The 14,521-nt window shown below is 42.5% G+C and overlaps 1 protein-coding gene across 1 annotated transcript in view; it reads right to left on the bottom strand.

Moving 5' to 3' along the window:
- The window catches only part of LOC130357522 (low-density lipoprotein receptor-related protein 2-like), an 88,440-nt gene extending 76,725 nt beyond the window's left edge, over window positions 1-11,715 (bottom strand). Inside the window, exons 1-3 of the mRNA XM_056560249.1 lie at window positions 10,873-11,715; window positions 5,238-5,351; window positions 1,623-1,742 (exon numbers count right to left, since the gene is read on the bottom strand). Of these exons, the coding sequence (XP_056416224.1) occupies window positions 1,623-1,742; window positions 5,238-5,351; window positions 10,873-10,939 (301 nt within the window). The 5' untranslated portion in view covers window positions 10,940-11,715. The remainder of the gene's footprint in view (window positions 1-1,622; window positions 1,743-5,237; window positions 5,352-10,872) is intronic.
- Between the last annotated feature and the right edge of the window lie 2,806 nt (window positions 11,716-14,521).

Raw genomic sequence — 14,521 nt, 5'->3', positions numbered from 1 at the left:
AGACACTGCAATAGCTCTGCATGCACCACCTTACAGATGCTACAAATTGTTTGGGTTCCTGAAGCCAGTTTTTCTTCAATAACAGCACCACACCTGTCTGCAGGTTGTGTGTGGCATTTCAACTTGGCTCCATTTACTTTAATAGAACTGAGCTGCAAAACCACACCCAACCTGCAGACAAACGTGGTAAAGTTACTGGTATCAGCTCTGTTTTTTTCTAATGCTGAACAACCCCTTTTAGTATGATGGAGTCTTTAACAAACTGATTGGGGAATGATAAGCCAGTTGAGTCCAAGAAAGCACTCAAGCCACCCCCGAATGTTTTGCATTCTGACTTAGACAATTGTCTGACGATTAGCATTATAAAACAGACATATCCAGCTTGGACTTCCAAAATACAGGGACACATTACAGATACCGTGATAAACCTTGGAAATGACACATTTGTGGAGGAAACTATATACAACTACCTTCTTGCCATTTTGATTTTAAAGGAACTTACTTTAAAAAGGAATCTTCTTAACCAAGCAAAGGTATAGAAAAAAACGGCGACTCACCAAATTCACATCTTCCGACTTTATTTAGAGAAATACTCACATGAATTCATAGGGAGGGGACATTTACAGGAGGGATACCAACAGGCCTATTTGTATCCCCCTGTAAATGTTCCCTCCGTATGAATTCATGTGAGTATTTCTCTAAATAAAAAAAAGTCGGAAGACGTGAATCTGGCGAGTCGCTGGTTTTTCTTCTATACCTTTGCTTGGTTAAGAAGATTGTATTACTGTGTTAACCAGAGCACCACCACACACCCACATCAGCAGAATATACCCACCGCCACCAGCCGCACCCAACATCCTCGCAGTGCCGGACTGCTTTGTATATTTATTACTTTAAAGGGATCAGTGCCCATGCAGTTAATTGAAGCTGATTGAGCCTTCAATGGGCAATAGGGCCATTTATCCTGTTGAAAGTTTGAGCGAGGGGAGGGACCAGTACCGTTTGTTTGCCTCTGTACATGGAATGGAGGAAAATAGAAGGCAAGCATAGAGAAGAGCCTTGGCTCAGATAAGGAAGACCCATCTACCTGTAGTGGCTGGTCAGAGAGACCTCCTGTGGCTGGGAACAAGAAAAGGCTAGGTGGACAAAGATTCCTGCATCTGCAGAAGTGGCTTCCATGTGTCCAAGTGGCAAAACTAGATGAAATTGCCTGTCCCTTGGTGCCTTTGGTAAAGGCACGCTTTCCTGAACTACTCAGTGTCTTATCCCCCTCATCTCCATGTACTGTACCATACACCATCCAAGACAGACAGTCAAAAATGTTATTGTTTTAAGTGAAGGAGTCTCCCAGGTTTCAGGCCTGTTTTCCCTGATAATTATTAGACAAGGAGTGGTGCCATCTGATTGAGAGAGGGGAATGGGAGGGCATGATTTGTAGAAAGGGCATCACAGGAAAATAAAACAAAGAAAATGACTAACATGACTATAGTTGTCACTAAACTTGGGCTATGACTTTTTTTGGTTTTAGTTTGGGGGAGATTTACAGTTTGTTAGAAAGGCTACAATACTAGTCTGTGTAAACCAAACGCAAAATAAGACCAAACATGTTTTGTTATACTTGCCGCAGTCTGCCTCATCTGAACCATCCAGACAGTCACCAACACCATCACATTTCCAGCTTTTAGAAATACATTTTCCATTGTCACATTGCCAAGCATCTATATCACCACGACATGGTAGATCTGTAAAGAAAAGTTGCAAACTGATGAGAAACTACAGATCATAAGCAGCATTAAAAGGGATGCAACACCTAAACTCTTTCCCGATTAGAAAAAAATAGTTTTAAAGTATGTGGCTGTTTTTATTTTCTAAATGTAGTATTTTTTGTGCATTATGGGGCAACCATCTTGCATGAGCTGTTAACTGCATTTAGTGATATGCTTTACACCAGGACCCATGGACAGACTGTTATTGTACAGGTGGGGGGGGGGGGGGGGGGGGCATTTATCGGGAACAATAGTCCCCCACAAATGCTCAGACAGTTATTGGCCTGTGTAAAGAAATATGTAGTCTCCTACATTGCTGTTATAGGAGACTATGTGGTGTCCCGGTACAGGACCTTGTCCTGCCCCTTGTCTAAAGTCCCCTCAGCTAGAGTCCCTCCATTCATATAGGGCTCTCCTGCAGGGATTGCCCTTGATCATCTCATGTAAAGGATGTTTATATTTAATGTATAGAAAATGTACAGGACCTTAGTAGTCATGATGTATGGTTGTGATGTATAAAATGTTAAAGGACCTTAGAGGTCATGTGATGTACCCAGAGTTCACTGGGTTCATAACTTACAGGTTTGCTGACCAATGAGCTTAGTCCAGCCCCTTATTATTTAAAAGGGCTGTAGCCACTAAATTTGGGTCTTAGTTCCTGCTCTTGTTCCAGATTATCAAGCAAGGACAACGTCTCAGCATCAATTCAATTAATCTAGGTCGAAGCCTTAGAATCTGCAGCCATTAAACGTGAGATACTCAAAGCTCTATCAAATCCTGTGTGACTACTACCAGCTCAAATCTTCTAACTTAGTAACACAGTGGCCTGCATAAAAGCTCATTGCTTCCAAGTCCCAGCAAACTTGTGAGGAACCTGTATCCTGGTTCACTCTTAAGAGACTTATGTTAAAGACTGTTTCATAAATTCCGCAAGTAAAGTTTCTTCAGTTTATTCCTGAAATCTGGACAATAGGATGTGTAGCTCACTTAAAGATAAAGGTAAGGAGAGTGTTCGAGGTTAAAGGTGATGCCTTCACCCAATCAGGCCTAGTCAAAAAAAAAATGGGAAAATATATGTATATACCAGTCCTCAAGAACACTAGGGATGTGTAGAATAAAGAGGAAAGAAAATAGTGGATCTAATAAGGATTAATATATGTATACAAGTAAATGCAAATAAATCACCACTCTGCAGGGCCCTTGCAGGAATGAATTGGTAATAATCAATATATAAAAAATGCAAATGAAAATGCAGAAAAATGCAGATAAAAATAATATAGCAGAAATGCACCAATGTCCACTACGGTGGTTAGCAACGTGTCTTTTGTTTAGTAGTCACTCTTGGTCACAGTTAAGTCCAAGGATATCCAATTAAAAGAGTCACAGTTCAGTAATCAACTCCTATGATACTGTAGCCAAATATAGCAATAGTGGCGATAATAGCAACAGTTGTAGCAAATATGGCAGTAGTTTGTAGAGTATCGGTGCACAGCACCACTCACCCTTCTTCTCGGCTGTTAGCGATCCCGGCAAGCAATGATGTTCACAGGTAGCGATTTCGGCAGACCGTGATGTCCTGTAGGTGATAAAAGCTGTTTGTATCGGCACACCTACAGGACATCGCGGTCTGCCGAAATCGCTACCTGTGAACATCATTGCTTGCCGGGATCGCTAACAGCCGAGAAGAAGGGTGAGTGGTGCTGTGCACCGATACTCTACAAACTATTGCCATATTTGCTACAACTGTTGCTATTATCGCCACTATTGCTATATTTGGCTACAGTATCATAGGAGTTGATTACTGAACTGTGACTCTTAATTGGATATCCTTGGACTTAACTGTGACCAAGAGTGACTACTAACCAAAAGAGACACGTTGCTAACCACCGTAGTGGACATTGGTGCATTTCTGCTATATTATTTTTATCTGCATTTTAATTTGCATTTTTATTTATATATTGATTATTACCAATTCATTCCTGCAAGGGCCCTGCAGAGTGATTGGTGATTTATTTGCATTTACTTATATACATATATTAATAAATCCTTATTAGATCCACTATTTTCTTTCCTCTTTATTCTACACATCCCTAGTGTTCTTGAGGACTGGTATATACATATATTTTCCTATTCCTGAAATCTGTTGTGGACATTCCGTTATTTTTCCCTGCCGTTTGTGGGAAGGTTGGCGGTAGGAACATTATTATTGAGGAAACCTCACCCTGGAGTCACGACATTCAAGGGTTAAAACCACCAGACCCTACACTACCATTGCAACACCCCAGTCACCGTTCCTCTCCTGGTTCACTGCAACTCCTTATTCCCTTTTTATTTAAAAGGGGTTTTCCAACATAAGGTCACTTTATTAATCAAGTGTCATACAGTAATTGACATGCTTACCAAGGATCTTTGCTTGTGTTGGTAAATGGCTGTGTCCTGTGCCCCCATAATGCTGCTGGTTCATTTTGGAGAAATAGCCTCACTTAAACTACAGTCCTCAAAATCTGTTTGTGCAAGGTGGGAGGTGACTTCATTCCCTCCCATCCATTGCAGGACATATTGGGGATCCTGGCCTAGCTGTAAAGTCGGGAAAACCATGCCCTGGCGTCACAAACATTTAGGGGTTAATAGAAACTGCCCCTGGGCTATAACATCTGCCTCATACACCTCACCTTCACACCGCATGGCACACCACAACATCACAACTAAATTTATCCCTCCACCTCCGCTTGGGCTATAGAAGACAATGGCACTACTGACAGCCGATGGGGGCTTGTGTGCAAATTCTTAAGGCACGTGTAAGTGCACAAGTATGTTTGTGTGTCACCCCAGTAGTATGGTTATTACATGAGAAGGGGTTTGTTACAGTGTGTCACCACAGTAGTAAGGAGATTATATGACAAGGTGGTTAGTTACAGTGTCACCCCAGTAGTAAGGTGGGGCCTGTGAAAAATCAGAGCCAATGGGCAGGGTCAAGGGGGCGGAAAAATTCCTTTCGCCTAAGGAGGCAAAAATCCTTGTACCAACCCTACAGGACAGTCATGCTCCCTTTCGTCATGTAAGGCTATGTTTACATGATGAAAATTCCGTGCAGAATACTGCACAGATTCCACAGCAGTAGAGCCCTATTGATGTAAATTGGATTATGCTGCATTGTTCACATAGCAAAATGTATGCACTGAAAACCTCTAGCGTGGGAATTCAAATTCCCCTGTCCACCGAAAAAATAGATGTCTATTTTTGCAGAATCTGCACGGAAATGCAGCACGAACATTCCCCCATGTGAACATTGCTTCACACTCTCCCAACATCAAGTAACACCAGATCAGGATCTGAGTGACGACGAGAACACGTACTTGTGCACTGTTGTCGTCATGAAGGGGCTGGCTTCACACACAACCTGACTTGACTTGCAACTTATTGCCTGGGGGGACAAGACTGAAAATGAAATAAGAAAGCAGCCACACTCACCACACTGCTCATCAGTACCATCAGGGCAATCCTTTTCTCCATTGCAAAGCCATGAAAACGGAATGCACTTATCGTTACATATAGACTGCTGCAGAACACTGCACTTCAAAGGATCTGAAGATAATGAAATACAAAACAGTAAAAAAAATAAAAATATTGATCACTTAAAAAGGGAACTGGTCATTATTAGCGTTTGTCCAAATTGTCAATTTAAAAGGGGTTTGCCCACAAACTAGTTATCCCCTATCATAACTATCCACCATCTCCAAAACAGGAGACCGAGTCTCCCCTTGAAAACGTTTCAGCGGCTCCTGTAGAGAATGGAGCGGTTGGGCACAAGTGCAATGCCAGCTCCATTCTAAGGTAAAAAACATTCCTAGGGGGGACTGTTCCCCTTCCTGGAGACTGGGGGGGGGGGAGGGGATGTTGCTGAGGATAGGTGAAAACTAGAGTTTGTGGGCAAAACCCCTTTAAATATCATTTCAATTAAGCCTGTCAGGGTGGGAATTAACCTGGGACCACCTGTCACCAACTGAATTTTAACCCCTTCATGACCCATTTTTTTGCACTACCCCCCCCCCCCCCCTTCTCCCTTAATAGCAATAACACTTTCAACTTTCAATCTCTAGACCCATATGCGGACTTATTTTCAACACCAATTGTAATGACATCTCCCATTTTTTTCTGTTATATGTACTTAGCAAAAATCAGAAATTCTGGAAATCTATACTGCTCAAAAAATAAAAATACATACATAAAAAGGAACACTTAAAACACAATGTAACTCCAAGTCAATGACACTTCTGTGAAATCACACTGTCCACTCAGGAAGAAACACTGATTGACAATCAATTTCACATGCTGTTGGGCAAATGGGACAATTTGGCAAGACACCCCCAATAAAGGAGTGGTTCTGCAGGTGGTGACCACAGACCACTTCTCAGATCCTATGCTTTCTGGCTGATGTTTTGGTCACTTGAATGCTGGTGGTGCTTTAACTCTAGTGGTAGCATGAAACGGAGTCTACAACCCACACAAGTGGTTCAGGTAGTGCAGCTCATCCAGGATGGCACATCAATGCGAGCTGTGGCAAGAAGATTTGCCGTGTGTCAGCGTAGTGTCCACAGCATGGAGGCTCTACCAGGAGACAGGCCAGTACATCGAGGGGACGTGGAGGAGGGCAACAACCCAGCAGCAGAACCGCTACCTCCGCCTTTGGGCAAGGAGGAGCACTGCAAAATGACCCCAGCAGGCCACAAATGTGCATGTGTCCACTCAAACGGACAGAGACTCCATGAGGGTGGTTGAGGGCATGACATCCACAGGCAGGGTGCTGTGCTTAAAACCCCATACTGTGCAGGACATTTGGCATTTGCCAGAGAACACCAAGATTGACAAATTCACCACTGGCGCCCTGTGCTCTTCACAGATGAAAGCAGGTTCACACTGAGCACGTGTGAGTCTGGAGAGGTCGTGGAGAATATCCTCCAGCATGACCGGTTTGGCAGTGGGTCAGTATGGTGTGGCATGGCATTTCTTCCATGTGCTTGCCAGAGGTAGCCTGAGCGCCATTAGGTACAGAGATTAGATCCTCAGACCCCTTGTGAGACCATATGCTGGTGCGGTTGGGCCCCGAGTTCTTCCTAATGCAAGACAATGCTAGACCTCATGTGACTGGAGTGCGTCAGTTCCTGCAAGAGGAAGGCATTGAGGCTATGGACTGGCCCGCCCATTCCCCAGACCTGAATCAGATTGAGCACATCTGGGACATCATGTCTCCCTCCATCCACCAATGCCATGTTGCACCACAGACTGTCCAGAAGTTGGCGGATGCTTTAGTCCAGGTCTGGGAGGACATTCCTCAGGAGACCATCTGGCACCTAATCAGGAGCATGCCCAAGCGTTGTAGGGAGGTCATACGGGCATGTGGAGGCCACACATTACTGAGCCTTTTTTACTTGTTTTAAAGGACATTACATCAAAGTTAAATCAGCCCATAGTGTGGTTTTAATCTTTGATTTTGAGTGTGACTCCAAATTTATCAACCCATGGAGGTCTGGACAGGATTTCCATTGATAAATACTTTCATCTCTCTATAGCTTAATTTGCTGAAAACAAAATCACACAAATTAATACGATTAGGTCATTCAGATCTATGATGTGTTATCTTAGTGTTCCCTTCATTTTTTTGAGCAGTGTATGTATAGTAATATATAGACAATTTTTTATCGTTCAGACATTTACAAAAAATGGGAAAAGAGGGAGTTTCAAACTTATTAGGGGAGGGGCTTATTCACATTTTGTTCATGAACGGCAGAAAGACTGCACTCACCAGACTGCAGGGATCAGAGGAATTTATTCGTGCTACCAGCGGATTACACCACGGGGTTATAGCCATTTCGTGCGCTGGGCGCACTTCAACAGACCACTCCCTGGTCTGTAACCCCGTGGTGCCCCCCCTCATCTCCCCATGTTGTAATCCGCTGGTAGCACAAATAAATTCTTCTGATCCCTGCAGTCTGGTGAGGGCCGTCTTTCTGCCTTTCATGATTATTTTTCCATGTCTCCGTACTGAGCACCCCGTCTAAAGGGTCATGTGTACTGTCCTGCACCTGCACACACCTGTTCCATTTCCACTCAGAATTTTGGGGTGGCTGTGCCGAATCGCTCTCTCTATTGTTACACTTCACATTTTGGTCACTTTTTTAAAAGTCAATATAGGGGACTATTACATGCATTCTTACGATTGCATCCACTGGACAATGCTGTCCCTTAGAACAATATTGATCAGTTATCAGGACACCATTATTTTCCCATTCTAGACACAGTAACCAACTTTAAAATTGGTGTCCAAAGTGTTAAAATGGTACTCTACTGGAAGAAATAAAAAAATAAAACAAAAAGTTAAATTAACTGGTGCCAGAAAGTTAAACAGATTTGTAAATTACTTCCATTTAAAAAAATCTTAATCCTTCTAGTACTTAGCTGCTGTATGATCCACAGGAAGTTCTTTTCTTTTTGAATTTTCTTTCTGCCTGACCAGTGTTCTCTGACGACACCTGTCCATTTTAGGAAACCTCTCCTGCTCTGGACAGTTCCTGACATTGACAGGTGTCAGCAGAGCACTGGTCAGACAAAGGAAATTCAAAGAGAAAATAACTTCCTGTGGATCATACAGCAGCTGATAAGTACTGGAAGGATTAAGATTTTTGAATAGAAGTAATTTACATACATACCATAGGCTTGCATTGAGGGGGGGCGAAGCGTGACGTCACATGGGGCAGAGCCTTGACATCACAATGCTCCAGCCCCGTGATCGACAGTAATCCGACCCGGAGCGAACATGCTCCGGGGACTGATTTTAAACGGGGTGCAGCGTGCAAGATCACGGGGGTCCCCAGCGGCGGGACCCCGTGATCAGGCATCTTATCCCCTATCCTTTGGATCGGGGATAAGATGTCTAAGCGCTGGAGTACCCCTTTAAGGCTTTGTGGTAGTAAAGTTATGTGTCGTAAAGCAAGATAATTATGCAGCAGTTTTAAAACCACAAACCACCCCATAAAATAGACAGCTTAAAGGAGTACTCCGGTAGAAATTATTTTTAAGTGAACTGGTGCCAGAAAGTTAGAAGCAGTTTACAATTCTGTATATTTAAAAATCGTAATCCTTCCAGTACTTAGCTGCTGTATGCTACAGAGGAAGTTCTTTTCTTTCTGACCACAGTGCTCTCTGTTGACTCCTGTCCATTTCAGGAACGGTCCAGAAGTATAGGTTTGCTATGGGGATTTGCTCCTGCTCTGGACAGTTCCCAAAACTTAGAGGTACTGAAAGGATTAAGATTTTAAAATAGAAGTATTACATATTTACAAATCTATTTAACTTTCTGGCACAGATTTAAAAAATTATTTTCCACTGGAGTACCACTTATTCCCAGCCCTTTGAATATAGATTTTTAATTTCTGCTTTCTTCCTACTCACTGTAAGGCTTATTTTTAAATTCATTCTACAGGTCAGAATGATTCCAATAAAACTATATTTGGATAATTTTTGCTTTCCTATACAAAATTAGTACAGGCCACGTGCAGCCCTGGCAACTGATCAGCAGCATGCAATTGCATAGCCCTGCCATATTTATCACAGTGGTTCAGACAGTTTGATACATCTAACCTAAGTTTAGATTATTTATTAGCTGTCAAACTGCGCCAAGATTTTGGGGCATGGTAGCTATACAAGCCATGCCCTTTTATTTGAATGTCAAGCCCCTTCTGTCAGACCCATCAGTATAGCTTATAAAACGTGGTGCAACTCATGTAAGGCTACGTTCACACTGCCGTCATGATCCTGCCTGTTCTTGACCAGTTATTCATCAATTATGGATCATGAATTTACTGATCAAATAACCATAGCCAATGTCCATTATTTTACCGGACATTGTTAAAATCCGTTATTTTCTTCATTATGATCCGTTATTGTCTGCTAATTTTAACCCTTTTTGACTTCCTGGTTGAGAGGCTTTACTGAGCATGCTCAGTAGCAACAACAATATACATATAACTGGTTTTAAATGAGGGTCATTTGTGGTCATCCATAGAAGTCAGTGTTAAAATTTTAACATCCAATTTTAGACTTAATTTTTGACAGTGGAAAATTTGAGCATGCACCATTTGGTCTCTTCAAAATAACGGACATCACTTGTAACGGGCTATAACTAGTGACAACATATGCTCAAAAAAATCCTGTTGACCCGAATGGGATTTTTGTCAGCCATTTACAGGATTTTACAATGGAAGATGTTAAAAGGGAGAATTAACAGTGACAACAGTAGTGTGCAGGAGGCTTAAGACAGTTTACGGGTGCATTTGATAGACTAAGGGGGAGATTTATCAAAACCTGTGCGGAAAAAAAGTTGACCTGTTGCCCATAGCAACCAGAATGAATTTTCCAGGAAAAAAAAAAAAAAAAAAAAACATTGGTTGTTATGGGCAACTAACTGTTCCTCTGCACAGGTTTTGATAAATCTCCTCCTATAGAAGTTTAGACTTTCTGCTCTAAAGGGGTTTATTTGTTACTTTTTGCGTCTTCATGTAGACTACTTTCTCATGATTCTGTAGGTATGTCAGTTTTTTCTGGAATGGTAATAAAGTTATCATATTGCACATTGTTATAAAGCCTTTTTTTTGTCAAATCTACACCAGCCCTGTTAAACAGGTTAACATTTTCAAATAAATGTCCCACTAGAGCTGGACCAGTGTGTGAACACAGCCTTAATGCACACAGGAACCTATAGGGCACTTTGTGAAAACTGCAGTACAAAGCACAGAAAAATGCAATGGGTTGACCATGAGTGTATGTGTGTGTATATATATATATATATATATATATATATATATATATATATATATATATATATATAATTTTATTTATACACACACACCTCTACCACCCCCCCCCCCCCTTTTCTTTTCACAGTACCCTGAATACACCAGCCTAGACCTGACATACAGGTATGCCAGTATCCCCCCAATAAGGGTGCCTCAAGCTTTTGCAGTCCAACAGCTTTCAGCAAGCTGGGAATTGTAGTTCGCAGCAGCTGGGGACACCCTGGGTTATCCACAGAGTTTGATCAGTTCCTTACCTGCTGCCAAGTGGCCCAGGAATCCAGTAAAGAAAACTAAAATAAGCAGCATCCATGTCCGCCTCATTGTTCCCCAGATGGCACTTGTACATAGAAGTCTTGCTGAAAGGACATGGAACTAGATAATGAAAAGCAAGCCTGCCCCTGCAGTGGTGTTATTTATCCTGTGCCAGCTGCTGACAATTCATCAGGATTTATCTCACCTGATAAGGGAAATCTTAGCATCGCCCAAGGAAAGTGGACAAGGCGGGGTTTACAATGGGGGGAATTTTGTGTAATTCAGGGTACAATCACACTACATTCCTTAATTGTACCCGTTTACATTCCGTTGAAAACATGACCATTTTCACTTCTATGGCCAAGGCTGCTACCGTTAACGTTATATATGTCAGCACCCCCTTTCGGTGAGATTCAGATGGATACAATTAACGGGGGGCAGGAAAGCGTAGCCTTAGTCACAATGTTTTGGCACTGTGTGTTTTTGCGCAAAATATTTGCGTCTTTTTATTTGCAGTTTTTTACAAATCAGTCTATGGTGGAAGGTTTTATAAGCAAGTTTGAGCAGTGGCCTTAAATTTTTTATATGTGTGACTTTTGTGAAAAAGCGCATTTTTGTCGCAAAACAACTCTTTCCACTACAAATCCATGCCAGCCCGGACACACTTATAGGCTAGGACTCCACTGAGATTTTTGCCCTGCGATTTTTGTGGCATAAAAACACCAGAAAAACTGCCACAGTTTTCCCCTGCGTTTTGGTGTTTTTTCTGGCTTATTTTTCTTGCATTTTTATCTTTGTGTGGAATTTGCCTTTTTTTGGCCCCTTTTGCGTTTTTTTTTTACAAAATAGTTGGCTACCAAAAAAAAAAAAAAAGGATGCAGTAGGGATGTAAAAATGTACTTAACTAAATGTTTATTTTTTTATAACAAAATTTTTATAATTTTTTTTTTAAAGTGTGTATGTGTTTAACTTTTTTTTCACATTTTTTATGTAGTACTACTACTCCCAGCATGGAACAAACTGTTCCATGCTGGGAGTAGTAGTACCTGTGCTATAGACATATCACCCCGGGTGTCAGTCTGACACCCGATGTGATCGTCCATAATATAGCAGAGATGGAGCCGCTCTATACAGCGCTCACCTCTCTGCTCTGTACTCTGAGTGATGTTCTATTCACATCACTGGCCGTTCATATTTTCCACCCAGAGCTGTGATTGGCCAGATGGTTGCAGCCAATCACAGCTCTGAGGAAAATATGAATGAATTAGTGGCCGGCCCGGAGTATAGTGCAGAGCAGGGATGCGAGGGCTGTATACAGCTGCTCCATCTCTGCTATAGACAGGATGATCACAGCAGGTGTCAGTAGTGATACCCGCTGTGATCTGTTCTTACCTGCAGGTACTACTACTCCCAACATGGAGCACACTCTGCTCCATGCTGGGAGCTGTAGTACCTGCATTAATAGAAAGATCGCAGCGAGTGTAATTTCTGACACCTGGTGGGATCTGTCTATTAATGCAGGTACTACAGCTCCCAGCATGGAGCAGAGTGTGTTCCATGTTGGGAGTAGTAGTACTTGCAGTTAAGGAAAGATCACAGTGAGTATCACTACTGACACCCGCTGTGATCCTCCTGTATAATGTATAGATGCGGCCGGTGCTCTCCTATGGTCCCCTGCGCTGCCGTATATATACACATATTCCTAGAGCTGTGATTGGCTGGAACCATCTGGCCAATTACAGCTCTCTGCGGGAAATATGAATATGTGTATATATACGGCAGTGCAGGGGACCATAGAAGAGCGGCCGCATCTATACATTATACAGGAGGATCGCAAGGGGCGATCTGTCAATTTGTACAGGTACTACTCCCATCATGGAAAAGTGTGTTCCATGCTGGGAGTAGTAGTACTACCTAAAAAATGTTTTTAAAAAAAACAGTGAAAAACACACACACACACTACATTTTTATTATTGTCGGCTACATTTTTAGCGCTTTACCCGCCCACATAAATTGATCCCTGTTTAAAAATTAATAAACATTTCGTAATAAAAAAGATCAATTTCGTTAGATACAATTTTTCCCATCACTACTGTATCTTTTTTATAAAAAATATTTTATGGTACCCTACGAAAAAGGTATCTCCATAATTTTTTTGGATCGCTAAAGTAAAAAAAAAAAAAAAAACCCTGCAAAAACGCAAATTTTTAAACCAACATGGCGTTTTTCTTGGCGTTTTTGCTCTCCCATATACTTCTATAGGAGGAAAACGCCACAATTTCAGGGCAAAAAATGCCAAACTAGGTTTTTGCAGGGCGTTTTGAAAATCCAGCCTCTGAGCCCGAAATTGCTGAAAAACGCCAAAAGGATTAAAAAACGCCAAACTGAAAAACGCCAAGTAAATCTGGAATTTTGCAGTTTACTATTGACTTGCAGCTAACATCTGGATGCCGTTTTTTCACGGCGTTTTTGCAAAAAAACCTCAGTGGAGTTCCAGCCGTACAGCATTTCTGTAGCTGGGGGACTTGGCCTGGCTGGCTGGGGGCGTGGCCTGTCCAGCAATATGAGCGTTCACAGAAGCAGATGAGGAGGTGTGGCCTACTGCTGGGGCGTGGCCTGGCAGGTGATGTGAGCTTTCACAGAAGCAGATTAGGGGGCATGGCCTGCAGCTGGGACGAGGCCTGACCGGCGGTGTGAACGATCACAGAAGCAGAGGAGAGGCAGTAAGCAGATACATTTCTGCCCGCACTGATTAAACTGCTTGCTGCCTCCACTCATCTGCCTCTGTGATTGACTGCGGCCTTGCGGAGTGCTCCAGAGCGATGCCGAGTCTCGTTGCTAGAGGCAGGAAGTGAGCTCTCTGCCTCTATTGGTCAGCGCATGTGCAGAGGAGCTGTATGCTGCTCGCACACGACCAATGCTGAGATGTTGTACAAGAGTGGACCCCTGGCCACGCGACTGTTCCTGGCTGTTGATAAAAGTGTTTTTTTTATCATCCTATTAGCACTGATTATGCAGGTATGGCTGCATTACTGTGATACACAAATTTTACACACTGTACATAACTTTAGGGGCTAAATCCTGATGACAGTTGCACTTCAAAAGGGGTTATGCCACCATAAAAGGGGTACTCCAGAGGAAAAGAAATCAACTGGTGCCAGAAAGTCATATATATTTGTAAATGACTTCTATTTAAAAAATCTTAGGGTGTACAGTACTTAGTACTTAGCTGCTGTGTACTACAGAGAAAATTGTGTAGTTCTTTCCAGTCTCTACTGACGCCTCTGTCCATGTCAGGAACTCTCTGGAGCAGGAGAGGTTTGCTATGGGCAATTGTTCCTAATCTGGACAGTTTCATGTCAACATGACCACAGTCGGGGTCGCAGTCCCGCTGTGATCCTTAGTTAGGGTGAAGCATGGCAGCCACATGCTTCATTTCTTGAATGGGCACCCAAATCGACTGTTTACAGGAGTTAGGTTCCATAGACTATAATGAGTCAGACTGGGTACACTTCACCCATCTATAGGCACAGGGGAGGGGGTCTCAGGACTGAGGCCTCAATGACACAATTTACACACTTTAAAGGGGTTATCCAGCTGATAAAACTTATTCCAGTGTTTTCCAACCAGGGTGCCTCCAGCTGTTGCAAA

The sequence above is a fragment of the Hyla sarda genome, chromosome 1 (genome assembly GCF_029499605.1).
Source record: "Hyla sarda isolate aHylSar1 chromosome 1, aHylSar1.hap1, whole genome shotgun sequence".
Taxonomy (NCBI): domain Eukaryota; kingdom Metazoa; phylum Chordata; class Amphibia; order Anura; family Hylidae; genus Hyla; species Hyla sarda.
Note: the sequence above shows the minus strand (reverse complement) of the source record. Positions and strands in the feature narration are given on the sequence as shown.